We start from the raw sequence: 17942 nt of genomic DNA on the forward strand, positions 1-17942 counted from the left end.
GGGAGTGCCCACTTATTTTCAGCTGTTCATTCTCCTGCGCTGCTTGGTGAATTATGGGAGTTATGAGTTGGTGAAATGCTTTTTGTGGGCTGTGTGTGTGTGTGTGTGTGTGTGTGTGTGTGTGTGCCTCTGTTTTTCACAGGACACGGTGTGAGTTACGGCCACACCCTGGAAGTTATCTGTCACTGTTGACACAGCGGATTGGTTGCTTTCCTGACGTGAAACACCAGATTGCCCTGCGAGCACGCTCTGTTGATTTACAGAGCGCTGACAGCATTCCACTGTTCTGCCGGGACATTTTTTTTTTTTATGTCGGAGGCGAGAGGAGGGGGACATTTATTTCTCTTGTTCCAACAATCCAGAGCCAAGTTCAGCTCTTTTCATCATATTCTCCAACATTTTTTTACACTCCCTCTTACTCAGTAGGCAAACCACTCTAATACAATGTCGTATTTGATGATAAAACAAGAGAGGGACCGAGTGATCTTTCAAACCATGTGCTGTTTTACCACAATAATAAGTATTTGCTGTTACAACTTCCTGTATGAGGTCTAGTCCTTCCTGTCTTTAGTAAGCCTGATGCGAGTTGATGACATGTGATATCGACACAAATGACTGAATCATTATTTTCTATGAGCAGGGAAGAGGAACAACAAGCAGGAACCTGTGTCTGTCTTTAACATTACAGAGGGATGCTAAAACATTGCTATCATTCCAGCAGTAGCTGCCTTTTATCTGGGACATGCCAAGCCATGTTGAAAACATAATACTTAAACATTCAAAACAATCACTGAGTCACACCTTCGATTCACGTTCACCCAATTAAAACTCAACAGGGGGATGCCTTGAAGGAACAGACAGTAAGTATGGAAGGCGTGTGGAAATCAGGGAACTTTACAGAGTTGACAGCAAAAGTGGATAACTTGTCATTATGACAGAGTCTAATTGTTTAGGCCTATTATTGAATACCAGAGAGCTTATGCTCCAAAACAAAGGACAACAAATTGATCTGAGACAGCTTGGTGACAGACTGACAGATTCACTGAGGCAAAACTCTAAAACCATTGATAGATTACATGGCTAATCTGATTTGTTGTCTGCTAAACTTGACAGTGGCCCAGCAGCTCAGAGTGTATTAGGGTTGTGTGTCTTTGTAGGACAGCAGCATACCTATTATCAAATGAAGCTCTCAGTTGGAAGCCGGCTTGTAGCAGACTGCAGATCATTACAGGTAAAATATTAACAACACTAAGATTTATAAATGGAATATGAATGTAAAAACTCATAAATTCATAATGTTCAATGAGAATGAATACATAATGTTCCAAGCTTGGATACTTTCGGACTGGCTAAAAAATCTTATGTCTACAAAATGCAGGCTAACTGATTATTTATACATACAGCATAGCACTGTTCGCTTGTATGCTATCTCAAGTCATTTTGCTCCCTCAGACTGATTAAAAAATTTAGCTGAATCAAACAGAGAATTTCATTTTCAGCCTGATATGTTAGCACTGAAGAACAAAATCTGCTTTCTTCCCAAGTCAAGAATATTGATCACTGATCAAGATCAGGGATGGAAGAGTAGTGAATAGAGACTGTCCCGTGACTAAAACACACCAGATTCAATCCCCACAGCATCCTTTGTGTCCATCAACAGCCATGTGACCTGTTGAAGTGTCCTTGAACTTGCTCACCGATTCTAAGGCGCTCCCTATAAGAGCACCATCTAAATCTCTGAAATGTAAAATGTAAATGACACATCAATCAAGACCTAACAGGGATAATTGCTAGCTGCTAGCATGCCAGTGTTAATGCTGTGTAGTCCCATTGGAACAAAGAGGTAACAGTGCTAATGCTAGCTAGCCTAACAGGAGATAAGTCTCTTCCCTGGTTGATTCCAGATTAGAGCAACACACTAATCCCCCAGGCTACACTGCAGGGTCACAATCTGCAGACAGCTCATCACCACCAGCCTGCTGCTGCTGAAAATCTCTCCACTTGACAGGTCACACCAGACACTTTTAAATAGGGAAAAGTGCAAATTAGGGCATTTATAGTTTCTTTATAGGTTCTCTTGGCTGTAAGAGTACCTTGTACCTTGTACCTTCAAGCCACATGGGGTAAGGTTTTGGAATAATTTTTGTCCCATTTTTGTCATTCATAGGCTTTTTTATGGCTCTATCTTGAGAATATGTTGGTGCATGGACATACAGAGACACACACACACACAAAAGACATCTCCACAATTGCAAGACAGAAAAATGTTCCTTTTAGATCTGTTTATTTTCTAGTACCCACTCTGAGCCATCTTCTCCAAAAAGCATTCTCTAGAATTTTAAGTGTAACCAAACCATCAGACGAAATAAGATGCTTATTTTTTGAGTCATCACAAGGTGACTAAGTGGTGGTGAATTTTTTTTATTTTTACCAATGATTACTAAGCGTCAGTATCTGTCTGATCACCAAGAGAGTATCAAGTCTTTGCACGTACTCCACAATGAGACCACTTTGTAGGTGTAGTGAGAAATACATACGTCAACTCAAGTTGTCTGCCTGTAAAAAAAAAAAAATTTGATAGCAATAATTGCTTTATCAATTTCCTCTTTAACTGATGCTCTGTAAGAAAGCTTCAGTGTGATTGATCAGCAGTCTTGAGAGTCTGGCTCTTCCCCTGAGGAGCCCGCAGAGAGCATCCCAGACTCCTGCCCCCCGTCTGGGCTCTCAGGTGTCAGATGTGCGGCCCTCTGTCGCCATGCTGGCTGTCAGAAGATTGTGCTGGGGCTGCACATTTACACATACACACACACACACACACACACACACACACACACAGATACACTATAGAATCAAGGTCTTTAATGGGCAGAGCTGACAGAGCAGTAAAAGCCACATGCTCCTTCTGTGTCTTTGTTAATGCATTTGTATGAGCGCATGTATGTGGTTCTGAGTTACAGCGGGCGTCACGTCTCCTCCGCCGCCCTCCCGTCTGCTTCCTCAGACAGACGTCCTTGTGAGGGAGGTAAGACGGATGCTCGGTGAGTAAGATCTGCCCTGAGTCACATCTGCCTCCCACCCTTACTGCCTGCCTGCCTTGTTTGATGGCTGGCTGCATCATATCTCTCTTCCCCTCCCTCCCCCAGCATAATTACACTACAGTTCCCATTTGTCCACCGTGCATAAACAGCCCTTCCTGAAACCCAGTGCTTTCTTCTATTAGATCCCAGAACCATCAGCGGCCCTGGAGATGATTCTGACTGTCAGTCGGCCCAGACAGCCAGCCTGAGCCATGCCTGGACAACAATCACATTACCCCAACACAGGAAAACAGACAGAGAGAGAAATACGGCAATCAATATTGTTCGCTGACGTCTGTCTGCCCACCAAAGTTCCTCCCAACAAGACGCTTCCCACCACAACTGAAAGCAGATATTCATTGTGAGCAAACGTTCATATATAGGACTAAGTGAACAAGAAACAACTGCAGCAACTGATACATTTCTGTCTATGCACTTCTGCATATTCAGTTGCAACACGTAACAGCTTGTATGAGGAATTATGGGATAAAATTTCAGAGCTTTTACTGTCAGTCCTGTCACTGCAGTTCCTGTTATGAAACTGTGACATATTTGCCTTGTCAGAAAAACAAAGAAATCAGACAGTTTAATCAAAATATTTGACGGTAACCACTGTCGCTAACGTAACTGCCGAACAAAGGTTTATCTGTGTTCTGACTGGCTGGCTATGGCTTTGTCAGGTCTCTGTCAGGCAGAGTGAGTGGTCCAACACACATCAGCGACACCTCTCCAGCCATCCATCTCTCTCTCCCCTCCAGCCTGTGCACATTTCACTTTGACAAATGTACAAGAACAGGCCGCTCCAGCAGCACTGGAGGAGGCTGAGCGAAGGTATGGATTGGGGGAAATTGGATTTGATAGGTAAATGTCTGAGGATAGCATTACTGCTTTCTCTCTCTCTCTGTCTCTCTCTCTCTCTCTATGTGTGTGTGTGTGTGTGCATACGGGTGTGTGCACAATTGTGTGTACATGTGTGGAGAGAAAGACTGTTGACTAGACTGTTTTTGTGAGGCTACCACCCGGACAGCTCATCTCAATGGCACATTAATGTTTAATGGGAACTAAAAATATCTGACATTATAATGCTCTGTGGGCATATGTGTGATGTCTGTGGTCCCGGCAATTTGTAGAAATTAAAAATGAGCAAAACCACAGATACATAATAAATACAACACAGACCAAATGTCCTTTTCCAAAGTGTTGAGGAACAACAAAAAAACATAAATCTAAATCTGAAACTCTCAGTAAATATAATAACAAGATTCTCCTCATATACCTTATAAACTGCTTAAAGCATAATAGGCACCTTTGGGCAATCATGGCCTGGGCATAATAATGAAATGGGATGATGAACTTAAGCCGTACAGTGATTTGTTTTGTTTGTTTTCTTTCAGTATAACATGGATAATGAAGGCGTGAAAGAACAATGCGCTCTGTATCGTCCATTGTAAACAGCAGTAAATGAGATGAGGTATGTCCATGCTACTGCTGGCACCTTAGCAACCTGTTGGGTCTTACCTGCGGACTTGGGAGTGAACTTGTCCCTGTTGGCAGCGCACACAGCCAGCAACCTGTAGCCCAGGTCCAAGTCAAACCCCTGCTGAGCAGCTACGCGACTCACCACCTGGAGAAAGAGCGATGGGTCATTATTATTACTGGTGTCCTTTTAGGCTCTGATAAGATGATCATTATCTGAATTGTTTATTAATGAGTCATTCTCTTTGAAAGTGCCAAAGTATTTCTTACAGATGTAGCCCATTCTGAATTTCAGGGAGAACGACAGATAGGGGATGAGAGGAGAAATCATTGAGTTTTCATATTCATTGAAAGCCCAAGTATAGGGGATATATTTGAGGATATCTTTCTTTCTTTCTTTCTTTCTTTCTTTCTTTCTCTATCTATCTATCTATCTATCTATCTATCTATCTATCTATCTATCGACATGGCTAATTGGGGAGCATTTCACTTTTTCTCGCAATACTATAAAATATTCATCTTTTCAAATGAATAATGAATGCTAAGAAAACAATAAGCCATAGTTAAGGCCTCTTGATCCTTTAGCTATCTTAATGGTGTTGATATTATAAGTCATTGCTAACTGTTATTGAGCTTCATTTAGGTATTGGTATGCGCACATATGTGTACACAAACACACATACACACAGACACAGACAGACACAGACACAGACACAGACACAGACACACACACACACACACACACACACACACACACACACACACACACACACAGAGAGACACAGTGAGATTAATGTGGAGTCTGGAGTCTGGATTGCACCAGTGATCCACAGTCAGGAAGAGTTTGATGACTGCATCAGCCTCCAAGAGTGGAAAGAGAGCCAAACCTCAGTCACTCTGCACAGAGAGCAGAGCGGATGACAAAGCCAGTCCTGAGTGGAGAGACAGGTTAACAACCTCGCAAGGGTGGCTGTGGCCTGGATTTTACTGGGTTAGTCTTGTGACCAAAGGTTGCTGGTTCAATTCCCCAGACATGCTAGGAAAATGAAGGTGGAGGAAATAATGGGCATCGCTCCCTACCTTTGATGTGAGCTATAGGTCAAGCAGTTTAACTGTGTGAGTGTACAGGAGGGCAGTGTTGGAGAAGAGCATGCTCGCTCAGTGGATCCTACCCAGGGTGGACAAAGGTTAAAAATTAAGTCCTCTTTCCCCCTCCTCTTTTTGAGAAGGACCAGGCCCCGGCTATACGGTTTCAATAATGCTTTTGTGTTAATGACTTCAAACAGTGGTTGAACATTTATGGGACATGAACCAGGAGCCTCCCGGACTCTGATGTAATGTTTAAGGGGGTGCTGAGTGAGAGTAAACAGGACTCAGGAGACAGGAGTAAATCATTATTAAAGGGGAAACCCCTTTGCTTTTATCTGCCAACAGATGACAACTCTTCTGTTCCCTCTGACCCCAAAACACACATTACCGTTAACAAGGTCAGCTGGGGTGCCTTTTAGAGAGACAACATTACAGCTAACAGTGATCGTAAAGCTATCTCTGTCACAGACAATATGGCTGCATATCTGTGGTCTGTTTAATTTCCTTGAAGCTGTCATATTTATTTTCTCGGGCTTTATGTTGCAAAACCCCTCACACTCAGGACGGGAGGACATGAGGACAGTCATTCCAGGGACGAAGTAACTTCACAACTGCATCTATTCAACTCGACCATCTGATGTAACTGACGTTTTTGACAGTCAGTCAAATCATGTTCTTGTCAATCGTTTAATTTCTTGCCTGACTGGGTCCGCCCCACAGTTTGCGCAAGGCAGGCAGCCAGCTACTGGGGCTAGCATAGATTCAACAGGGATTTAACAGTGTTTCACCTCATAAGCCTTTTTCAGCATAATCTCCTTCTGAGGACGTACATCCAGGCCCATATTTCAGTCAATATGAACATGCCAGAATAGGAGGGGTGGGAGGGTTAGTGGGCCATTCATATCCTTGTTTATCTATTTGTTGGAAAAAAAAAAACTTGCTTGCTGTTGATGTGGCTGTACAGGGCAGACAGCTGCAGTAGCATATCTAGTGAACTAGGCGGGTGACATAAAACAAAATCAACGGGACTAGTGGCAGAAATAATATAGGCTGCTGTAGGCATCGGTTTTGTGCTAAAAATACATCAAAATAAAAATGTCACAACACTGACATAACTCACACTTCGCTATACGGTGAAGTATGCATGAGGAGAAACAAAAAACACAGATCGTCAAGAGACAGATAGAGGTATCAGCGGAGCGCTGACAGCTCAGTCATGTCATCTTTTATTGGTGTCAGAGCTGATACTCCACCAGGGAGAATCCACCGATGGCTGAGCTCCACATGTACAGAAGGCTAGAAGGAGCAGGCGCAGCCACATGAGGCATACATGCAATGCGTGTATGCTGTGTGTGTGCGTGCACGTGTGTATCTATGCACACCGAACTGAGAGCAAAGAGCTACGAAGTCTTTCATATATTTCAATTTAGCATTCTGGTATGCATAACCAGAGAGGTAACGGCATGATGACAAAACCCTTGAAAGAATGCATGGTCTTGTAGTGCACACTGTAATTCTCCAGATAAGAAGTCATTTTGCTCTCTCAGACTGATTAAACAATTTAGCTGATGAAAACGGCCACATGCTAAGAGGGATCTCAGTGGGGGGGCTCCACTGTATAGCTCTTTATCAGCCTTTAAGAAGCTTTTATTGTGATTTACACATTAATGAGCATTTATCTGTTTGCTCACGCTACCACTTCAGCTGGGGACAATGTTCCTTCATTCTGTCAAAGACTAATCTTGGTGATACACACCTCACATTGTATACTCTCTGCTTTAAGGCCTCTTGGAAGTGTGTGTGTGTGTGTGCGTGTGTGTGTGTGTGTTCCCTCACACACCTGGTGCAGATCTGCAGGCCAGGCCCTGTGCCCAGATCGATGAGCAGTAGCTGGTGAACTGAGAGGGGTTAGCCAGAGGTGACTGGCTACCCACAGTCTTGTTTAAGCCTGTGTGTGTGTGTGTGGGTGGGTGTCAGGCACAAAGTGGACAGGGACAGCAGCGGGTGACTAGGACTTTAACCTCTGTCACCGGCCCCTGACGGCCTGAGCAGCTGCCTTGGATAGCTGTTGGATACAACAAAGAAGACCTGCAACTACAGCCTGCTACTAACTGCTAACACTAAAACGTATGACTTGTGGAAAAAAAAAAAGAAATGCAAATGTAAAATTTGAATGTGGACACTAGATTTGAATGTTTTGAGCTTCATGTCAAAACAGGATCACCTACCTCTGAAAAATACATGTGCTCTTGCAAAAGAATTGCTGACATGCAAAAAACGTCAAATGTCAATATGAATATGTAGCGTTTTGACATGAATCTGTCAGATTTTTATTAACGTTTGAGCTACTTAAGGGACAGTTGAGGTTCATTTGCATGCTTTATCCTAACAGACAGTTTAAACATTTTAATAGCCTCAAAAGTGGACACATCACATGGGAGGTTAGATAAGCAAAGTCTTTTCTTCAAGTATCCAAAAATGCATTTAATTACTGTTTTGCTCACGTCGGCTAAAAAGTACCTGAAAAACCCAATGAAAACCATAATTAGTGTTTGCGTACCGTCAGACATCCCATGAGGCTTTGCTCGAAAGGTCGCTGGAAGGCCCGGGGATCTCCACACCAGTCCAGCAGCTCTGTGGCTGCCGTCTGGAAGTTGGCCGGGTTCTGTAAGTGCTGTGCAAACAAGGGAGGGAGACTGCCGTTAGAAACAAGGGGAAATAATGAGTGTTTTTTGTTCACATTCAGTACAAATTGGAAAAACATTGAAACCAAATAGTTTTGTAGCCTGTCCGCTCCCACCAAACTGGCTTGATTTAACGTCTTGTGCTTCTGCACAACCCTGTGAGGACCCCGACTCCCTCCAATATACGCCCACTCGGGGCTCTGCTGCATTGTGGGAAGAAGATCACACCCATATCAACAATGATGCCAGTGTTTCTTGTTAATCTCTCTTGGCAACACCCTCCCTCACTCTAACCCTCACCCCCATGACCCACACAGCAACCAAATCCTACCCTCCAATCCTCCTTCTCTCTCTTCCCCTCATTCATGGCCTGTTCTCAGAATGTAACAGAGCCTCTGCTCCAGGAGTCCATTGCCTGGCTTGGCTATGCACAAAGAAAACAACCTTGGTCCTGGCAGCTATGTGTGCAGACTCAATACACACCGTTGGTGTGTTGTCTAATCTCTTTCTGTCTCTCTCTCCCTGTCTCTCTCTCTCTTGTTCATTGAGGCCTGAAACAGTTGAGTCTTTTCTTCCCTGTGTCTGAAGGCTACTCAGGCTGGCAGGACACAATGAGCGGTTTTAAAATTGGGCTCCCTTTCTTCACGGCTCAGGAGGTTAATAGCTCTGAAATGGCGGAGAGCTGCAGCTTGTTCAGTCGGCGAGATTGAGCCCACTTAAAAGCATTTATTATTCTCATCTGGGCTGAAGCGTCTTGTTTTGTGCCTCCTCACAGAGAAGGTAGAACTATTGTCTTTAGGGGGCAGCAGAGGTGAGCGTTTTGAAAGGAGAGCTTTTGGCGGTGCCTGACAAAAGGGCTTCAGAGCGAACACGGCCTAACGCGCAAGGCTTGGTGTCCGCCCACAGAGAAAATCCCTGGGAGCACCAATGATATTATGAGTTTCAAGAGGAGGCCTTGAATGACTCATCTTTTGTGATGTGAAGATTAGCCATTATGGAGGTAGCTGTGGACTCCAGCTCTCACAGAGGATTGATTGATGAAGAGAAGCAGAGGGTGCGAGAGAAAGGGAGAGATGTTCTCGTTGAGTGAGAGGGAGGAGAAGAGCCTGTTCTAGATGAGTGATATAATCTGGCATTATTGCTGCTTGATGGGAGGCGTATCAGCCTCCGGCGCGAGAGGAATCAGAACTGGCACAGCAGGGTCTGTCTGTCTAGATCTGAATTCACAGCTCCTCCTGCTGCAGTGTTTGCCACTGACTCTGCCTGACAACCTCAACTCTGGTGCGAGGAGGACGACAGCGGAGTAAAATAGCTCGATTGAGTTTGGGGAGGACTAGGGAGGACGAGGCTGAAGCTGTTCTAGTTGTTGCCGTTCAGGGTTGGACGAGGACAAGAACAGCGGGGAGGGGGTAGAGAGAGCAGCAGCAGCAGCAGCAGTGTTGAGGTTTCAGCAGACAAAGAGCCAGACGTCTGACAGACTTCAAAGTCCCCTGTCCTCTGCGAGGTGATGGACTGTCCTCGTTTACCCCTGGTCAGGCCAGCCAGGGATCAGGCTGTTCAGTACCTGCCTGGCTGCCTGAAAAACATCTCAACACTTGGCTCTCCGCCAGCGGCTTTCCCCAAACCAAAACAACATCCTGCTGGCAGTGCGGGCACAAGCTCCGAGTTCACTGACTAACTCAGTGCCTTTGAAGTCTGGTTTACTATGAGTTCTATTACAGCCAAGGCTGAGGAGCGTATAAACCTTGCTACAATGAGTGCATTTATTTAGCCAGAAGTGCAAACTGAGACTATTTAAAGCACATCAATGACGCCTGGGACTAAGAAAATAATTGAGAATGCTTGGTGGGATGCATGGGTGTCAATTCCATCTCCTCAGTTTCTCCTCCATTTCTGAAAAGCTGAGCTCATCTTGGGAGATGGAAGGTTTTCCAAGACTCTGATGATAGACATTGTTGCATCCAATCACAGTGAGAGCACAGTGGCAATCAGAGCTTCCTTATCTGTGCGGATAAAGGGCATGATGGTGGGTGCTCATGAGAAAAGGTGGGGGTGAGGGGGTCGACACACAGCGAGCACAGGAAAAAAGAAAAATGTCACCTGATAATCACACACCCAAAGCCCTATCATTCACCGATTCACTGTAACGCATGGTGTCGTATGGCTGTTGGGAGATATAAAGGCTCACACCCACACACACATACAGTGCAAACAAATAAACCCACAGCCAGCCTGCCAGCCAGCAAGCCAGCCAGTTCTCCTAGACTATTAATCAGAGGCAGAGGCGGTAGCCCTGGGTTATGTCTGTCTGTCTGTCTCTCTGTCTGTGTCTCTCTGTCTGTATCTGTCTGCGCAGTCTCTCCTTAAAGCTGGCAGTCAAGGAAGCATTTAAGCCAAACCACAACAAGGGCCTGCATACGTCAAGAGTCAGGAAAGTGATGTAAGAGAACATAGGACTGGAAGAGAAGTTGAGTCTGTAATGTTTTTAGTCTCTTATGGAGCACTCTTTGAAGTCTCTTCTGGTGCTCACTAACAGATTTCCCTCTCCATCTCTCTCTCTCTCTCTCTCTCTCTCTCTCTCTCTGTCTCTCTGTTACTCTCTCTCTGACCCTGTGCAACATGATCTGTGAGACTGGAGCTAATGGCCAGACTAACCGATGCCCATATAAGGTGCTGAGAGGAGAAAGGAGCAGAGAGGGGTGAGGAGAGGAGAGGAGAGGAAAGGAGAAGATAAAGGATGAGAGGAGCAGTTAGGAAAGGAGAGGAAAAGGCAGGCAAAGGAGAGGAGAGGAGAGGAGAGGAGAGGAGAGACTGAGAGAGGAAGCCTCTTGTACAGCCTCTTGTAGAACCCGTGTCTGCACACTAGGCTGCTACACACAGGTCAAGACACAGGAAGGATGCACTTATTGTACATATTGTGCGCACACAGTTCACACACATAGACACACACACACACCTGTTTGATGCACTGCAGCCTGTCATTGGTCTGCTGGATGTGCCGGTCCATTGATGGTAACGTGTTCATCTTGATGGCTCTACCGGGACGCCATTAAGGTTCTTTACTCTGGAAAACAAGAGAAGAGGCGCCTCTGTTAGAACAAGTGCTTGTCAGGTTACCCATGTGAAAAGTTTGTAGCTTATGAAGTTCAAACAACGTTTTACACGCTTGACAGTTTTGTGACAATGACATGACATCTCAAAGAGCGGAGCGTGTTTGTTTGTGTGCGGTCTCCTCGAAGGGCATGGTACGCCTCAAGCGTGTTTTCTTGGCGAATGCATGAAATTCTGCAGCTCAGAGTTTTTCCACAGCAGCACCATTAACGACAACACCAACAAACTGAATGAAAGTGAGAGGAAAACTTTATTGCTATATGTTACCTATGTGGAAAATCTTACACACCCTGCAAGATCCTCCACAGCCGACCTCAGCTGTTATCTCTCTTTAAAAGAAGCACACCTCACAGTCAAGGTTATCAGCGTGGCATAGACAACTAATTTATGCCCACATCTAACAGCAGATAAGGCTCTGCTTTACAGCATCTCTCTCTTTCTCACTATCTCTTGTCCCGATCCAACACTGAGCAGCGACAACAAGAACAGTTTTGGTCCCATGCTCCCACTAGCCCCACCCATCTCTCAGTGATGAGGTGAGGGTGGATTAATAGGTATCTCTTGCTGGCTAGCCAGTGAGGCCTCCATCCCTCACCATCCCTCCATGTTTATCTCCATCAGTGTTGGTCTGCTACGCATTCCTCCACACAATAGGGGAACTGAGAAACCCCCATGCTGCACTGGGGGGGGGAGCCAGGGCTCTAGAAGGCTGCTCAGTACTGATAAAGGGTCCCCCAAGACCCCCCGCTGACAGAGAGAGAGAGAGAGAGAGAGAGAGGGAGGTATAGAGGAAATACAGTGCTCAGCCAGGGAGTTTTCATGGATAATGCTCAGTGTGGTGTGCTGTCTTAGAAGGAGGATTGCAGGCAAGTGTGAATGGTCTCTCTCTCTCTCTCTCTCTCTCTCTCTCGCTCACACACACACACACACACATACACACATGACTAAGAGCATGTAAACACAAAAGCTCGAATTCTTCACTTTGATTAAGCGTAAAGGTAAAACTTCAAAGGAACACTTTGAGAATAAGAGTGTATTACTAATCCTCTGAGCTTAAGCATTACCAGACTAGAATTACCTGGAGTGCACTTATGAAGTCTTAAACGTCGGCTAATACATTGCTCTCATGAGTAAGGGGGGAATTCTGAGGCAAAGAGAGTTGAATGTGGTCAAACGGTAGGAAGCAGAAAGTCAAATAAGGGCCTTTGGGTTGCTTTGGCTGTGGTGCTGAAGTGGTTGCTGACTGTCTGTGAAAAGCAGAACAGAAGCTAACTTGACATTTTTACACGAAAATGAAGCCGGTCTGACCTCAGATAAATATGACCTTAACAGTTCTTACGGCCAACTTATTCCACTGTGCTGCGGTGTCACCCGGCGCCCAGCAGATGTCTCCCTCTCCTGCTGCTAACCAGGCCGGCTCGTCCGCGCAGCCAGTGGTCCAGAGAAGGCTCCTTTAAGCCCTGACAAGTGCTACAAATCCCCTTCGGCGGCCAGGCAGCTCCACGGACCACTAACAGGGCACACTCCAGCCCGGCGCTGGCCGTCTGACCTTGTGGCTATTGATTAACTGTTTCCCCTCCAGCCTCCCCCCCCCCACCCCCCCCCCCCCCACCCCCCCCTTGCTGTCCCATCACAAGACCAAAGAGTGAGGAAGGGAGGGGGGTAGGGGGGGTGGAGATGGCTTGCCTCTTTCACCCTCCGCTCTGTCATTCCGCCCAGCAAAACCCCCGGTGAGCAGCGCTTTTGTTTGGTGTTCAAAAGACTGGCCCTCTGGGTTCTGAGAGGAAAAACAAGTGAGGTGGAAATGCGGGTGGGTGGCTGCGTTCAGGACGTGTTCAGTCGGTGACGTTGTAACTGAGGTAAGAAGTTCATCCATCTGACTGACTGTCCAGGCTAACAAACACACTGACGCACCCGACCCCCGCCCCCTCTTTCCCCCTTAACTCCTCTCTGTCCTGTCCTCTTCTTCCCTTGCCTCGCACAGGGAAAAAAAAACATGTGTTGCGTAACAGATGATACCTCAGTGGAAACACGGCTGACAACACAACCCCCCCCCCCACCCCAACCCCGCCTGTTTACTATCAACATAATACACAGGAATCTGTCATCTGATCTTAGAGACAATATCTGAAGCAGAGTTGAACATTTTTTAAATGTTTTAACAGCAAGATGCAGTCATCTCTGTCTCTTCTTCTCTGTAAAATGACTGATTACGGCTGGACTGAAAAACCATTACAAGTATGGTAGTTTTGTCTGATTTATTTTTTATTCCTTTTTGCAGAATATTATGTTCTTTTTTAAAAGACTTTTTGCTGCTGCCGTTGTTGTTCTAGCATGCATCCGCTGAGGACGGGCGTGCTGAATCTTTATTGTCTTGCAAACATCTTAATCAGCTCCACTCAGCACTGCTTACCAGAGGTGCAAAGCAAAGGATTACACATCCAATTATGCTGTGCATATTACAACCCCCCCTTTAAACAGCAGTGGGAGGATGCTATGAATCATAGCAGAGTAACAAACCACAAATAATACTAACATCCGAGGAAGGCTCTCTTTCACACACACACACACACACACACACACACACACACACACACTCACACTCTCTCTCTCTTTCTGTTTCCCTCCTTCTCTCTTCTCTCTTTCCTGAGCAAAACAAGCCGGGGGAAGTGGGGCAAGAAATAAGTGCTCAGAAACAAAAGCACAGTAATATGAAAAGCACTGGAGTATGGCAGGGAGGGGGCAAGAAGGGCCAGAGAAAAAGAGAGAGAGAGAGAGAGAGAGAGAGAGAGAGAGAGACTGCTGAAATTATCTCTTCATAATCAGAGTCAGCACCCCACCCACCCCCACCAACACACACACACATACATACATGCACACACACAGCGTATGATCACTCATAGCATGAGTGATTTCTCATTTCAGGAGACAAATGACTACCTTTGTCAAGTGGAGCTTGCTTTGTGAATGTGATCAGTCAGTGGAGTGGGGGGTTGCATGAAGCCGGTTATACAGGAGCCCATGATACAGTGCAATTGTGCGCACTGCATAGGACTGCATTGAAAAGACCTTGCACCCACATGAAAACCTTGCATCTCCAGGGTAACACGGTTATTTTCTTAAAATTTACCAGTGCATTTTTGAAATTCTTGTGTGGTTTGAATGGGTTTCCCAGGCCCTTTAGGAAAGAAACACACTCTGTGCATAAAGGCTAGTGAGACCTTCAATTCACGTAAAATAATATCACTAAAATTGGGATTATAGGGTTTTTAGGGTTTTCACGCAATAGCAGCAAAAATAAGTCCTTGAGTGCTGCTTTAATGCAAAATCCCTGCTCTATCCTGTATGTGTAGAGGGCAGTGCTGAACAGTGAGAAGAGCAACTGGGTGAAGCCTGGCCAGAGATCATCTTCATTATTCAACAACAGTGTGAAAAGGAGACAGGAAAAAAAAGAGTGTATCACTCCTGCTCTCTAGACACAGTGGGGGATCTTCTCTCCTCCTCTTTAGATTTGTGGGCATAGCTTTTCTTTCCTTCACTGATACTGTCTGTGTGCTTTTTGCCCCCTTTTCTTTAGCCCTCAGACATCATTACAGCCACCCAGCATGCGGCTCCTTTTCACCACCTTCCATTTTCCTTTCCATCATTTTCTTCTTCGCTCCGTCCCTCATATCTGAACCCTCCTGCCACTCTTCCTCCCTCCCTCCCTTCCTCCCTCCCTCCTTCCCGAGGCCCTGTGCGGGAGCTGCCATAACAGGAGGTGGAATGGATTCATTTGCTCTAATGTGGTTTGGGCTGCAGCGTGGCACGGCACAGCGCGACACTCTCTCCCAGCACACAGAGTCTCTCTCTCTCTCTCTCCCTCGCTTTCTCCTCTCTCTCTCTCCGCTGCTCTCTCTCTCCCTCTGCAGTTCATGTGTTTTCAAACAGGCCAATCAACACCACTCAGCTGTGCTGGCCTCTCTCTCTCTCTCTCTCCCTCCCTTTCTCCCTCCCTCCCACAATCTCTGCTCTCAGTGTGTCTGTAAAAGCCACCAGCCCTCTCTCACACACACTATTATCTCTAGTGGCAAACTCACACAGCCAGACGGTCGCTTTTCCTCTCATTCCCTTTATTTTCTCTGGTCCACTCCACTCCGCTCTCAGCTACCATTTCTTCATTTTACAAGCCTTCTTCCATCATCGTCTCTCTTTCTCTCTCTCACACTGCCTTCATTCATTTTGTTCATTGCATTATTTCGTAGACTCCCTGCTAATCCTCTCCTCTGCTAATCTCTCCCCCTCTCCTTTTCACTGTGTTTTCCCTCTTAGCAAAGCCCACTATTAGTCATATCGGTCCCTCTAGCCTTTATAAAACTCAACCCTCTACACAACACACACACCCCGCCAACACAGACACACACACACACAAAAGAAAAATGTGAAATGACTCCCGAGGGTGAAAAAATAAAACAAGCACAGCAACTTGTGACCAATGTAAACTCTCAATGTTCCTGTTTGTTTATCTTCTGTTTTAATGTGACAACCACAGGAGCACCGGGCAGCTATGTGACACCCAACACTGCAATGCAAACAGCTGTGATGTGGCGATATGTGAGCTGCTCTGTTGCCGTCTATAAATATGGAGCTTCAGTTGTGGAGTATTGCAGGTATGTGCCACCAGATACTCCCGGGACTAGGCGATCATTCCACCACTCAATGTGTGAGATCAAAAAAGAGCACCGTGTACTAAGTGAGCGTAGAGGTGCCCTCTCTTAGCCAATACACTGTCTTCACTTGGATGTTAGTGGACTAAGTCTTTCTTAGTTGATTACCTACTTCTATTTTTCTATGCATCTGTATATGTGTGTGTGTCCATATCAGTGCACATGCGTCCATGCTTTTGCGTTTATTCCACCCCCTGTAAATCAACAGGGAAAGGCCATCTATCTAACCATGAGATAGAAAATCAGGTCATCCATGAGCAGAGCAGAGCTTGAGCATCACATGATGAATGAATAAACTCCTTATTCCATAGAATGTTCCAGTTGCTGAGGACTATAAATACCAGCTGGAGAAGATTGTATGTCCTGGCTGCCACATACGATTTTCCACTGTCACGAAAGGCAAGATTCTATCACTCATGTGATGCACAAGAGATGAGGCAGGCTGTGGGTGTGTGTGTAAGTGTGTGTGTACAGCACAGTGTCGGCCCATGCTGTGTAGCCTTCATCCCTTAACCAGGCCATCACAGGACAGCAAGTCTCTGACCGCCAAAGTACTAAGAGACAGAGGCATTCTCAGTTCTCAGTGTCCGATGGAAAGTAGCTTTTCCAGTGATGTAAAATGTCTAAATCTTATAAGCTATATTAAGCGGAAGAAGACTGCATTTTTTAAGGAGAATATGTGACAGGAGATGATAGGGTATCAGAGAGGAGAGGAGAGGAGAGGAGAGGAGAGGGAAGACAAGGTAAGACAAGTAGAGGCAAGGAGGGACAAGAAAAGCAGATGAGACGAGAGGAGGAAAGGCAAGTGATTGACAGCGCAGGCTGACAGGCTTGTGTAAAGCTAACCTTATGGGCCTGACTCCAGCAGAGCTGTTAGCTCACACACCACCCCCTGTGATTGCTGAATGGGTAAACTGACAAATTCCATGTCCTTCGGTTTCAGCACCAGCAAACTGCTGACCCAAACGCAATTACACAACATCCACAGGGGTGAGTCTAACACATCGATGTATGGTAGCATATGAATGTGCATGTGATAGTGTGTGTGAGGAGAGAGTGAGAGAGCGAGAGAAAAGGAGAGAGAGATTTACTAAGTGTGAGTGTGATTCCATCCTTGCAACAAGCTGTGAAATGGTAATGGTGGCATTAGGGAAAGCTAAAATATATCTGTGCCCAACTCCCCTCCACTCCCTGTGTCTTTGATACCCAAAAAGTATAAGAACACAACTTCATGAAAATGCAATATATACAAATGCAGCCCAGCCCCTCTTCTCTTGCTGGAACACAAGTCCTGCTGCGCAGCAACTCCTGCCGAGCAACTTTTATTTCTTCCTCTGATCTTTTATAGGACAAATCCAATTAACCATAAAAAAATGATTCTGAAGCATTTCCAATTAGAAATCACGCTGAAATCTGTGTGAAATACATACACACACAATGTAGTCAACTCTCTATTTCCCTTTCATACACTCAATGAAAGCACATCGCATACATGTGGTTAATTTGCAAGGCCCTCAGTAAAAAGGTTAGCAGACAGCTGTGCAATGCCTGCCTTATAAAAACAGACACACTTAACACATTTTAAATGTATTAAGTGGTAACTAAAAACACTATGGCCTTGCTCATTATATTCTAAAAACCTGATCAATAGTACAGAGTAAACCCAATGACTTTCTACAAGCAGTGAGCAAAGAGACTGGACGTAAATAGTCTAATGACCGAGGAGACTAAAGTATCAAAAATACACCATAGAAACAAGACATTAACTGCTGCTCGACTGACAGTGAATGGGAAGCCGA

At 45.5% G+C, this 17942-nt stretch overlaps 1 protein-coding gene across 1 annotated transcript in view; it reads right to left on the reverse strand.

The window, feature by feature from the left end:
- zmiz1a (zinc finger, MIZ-type containing 1a) overlaps positions 1-11386 on the reverse strand; it is a 35079-nt gene extending 23693 nt beyond the window's left edge. The window contains 3 exon segments of the mRNA XM_071533396.1: positions 4596-4701; positions 8203-8316; positions 11283-11386. Of these exon segments, the coding sequence (XP_071389497.1) occupies positions 4596-4701; positions 8203-8316; positions 11283-11351 (289 nt within the window). The 5' untranslated portion in view covers positions 11352-11386.
- Positions 11387-17942: the final 6556 nt, after the last annotated feature.

Source organism: Centroberyx affinis, unplaced genomic scaffold, assembly GCF_046629955.1.
Source record: "Centroberyx affinis isolate AG114_WGS23_722 - 3 ecotype Tasmania unplaced genomic scaffold, CSIRO-AGI_Caff_v1 ptg002363l_1, whole genome shotgun sequence".
In the NCBI taxonomy this organism is placed as follows: domain Eukaryota; kingdom Metazoa; phylum Chordata; class Actinopteri; order Beryciformes; family Berycidae; genus Centroberyx; species Centroberyx affinis.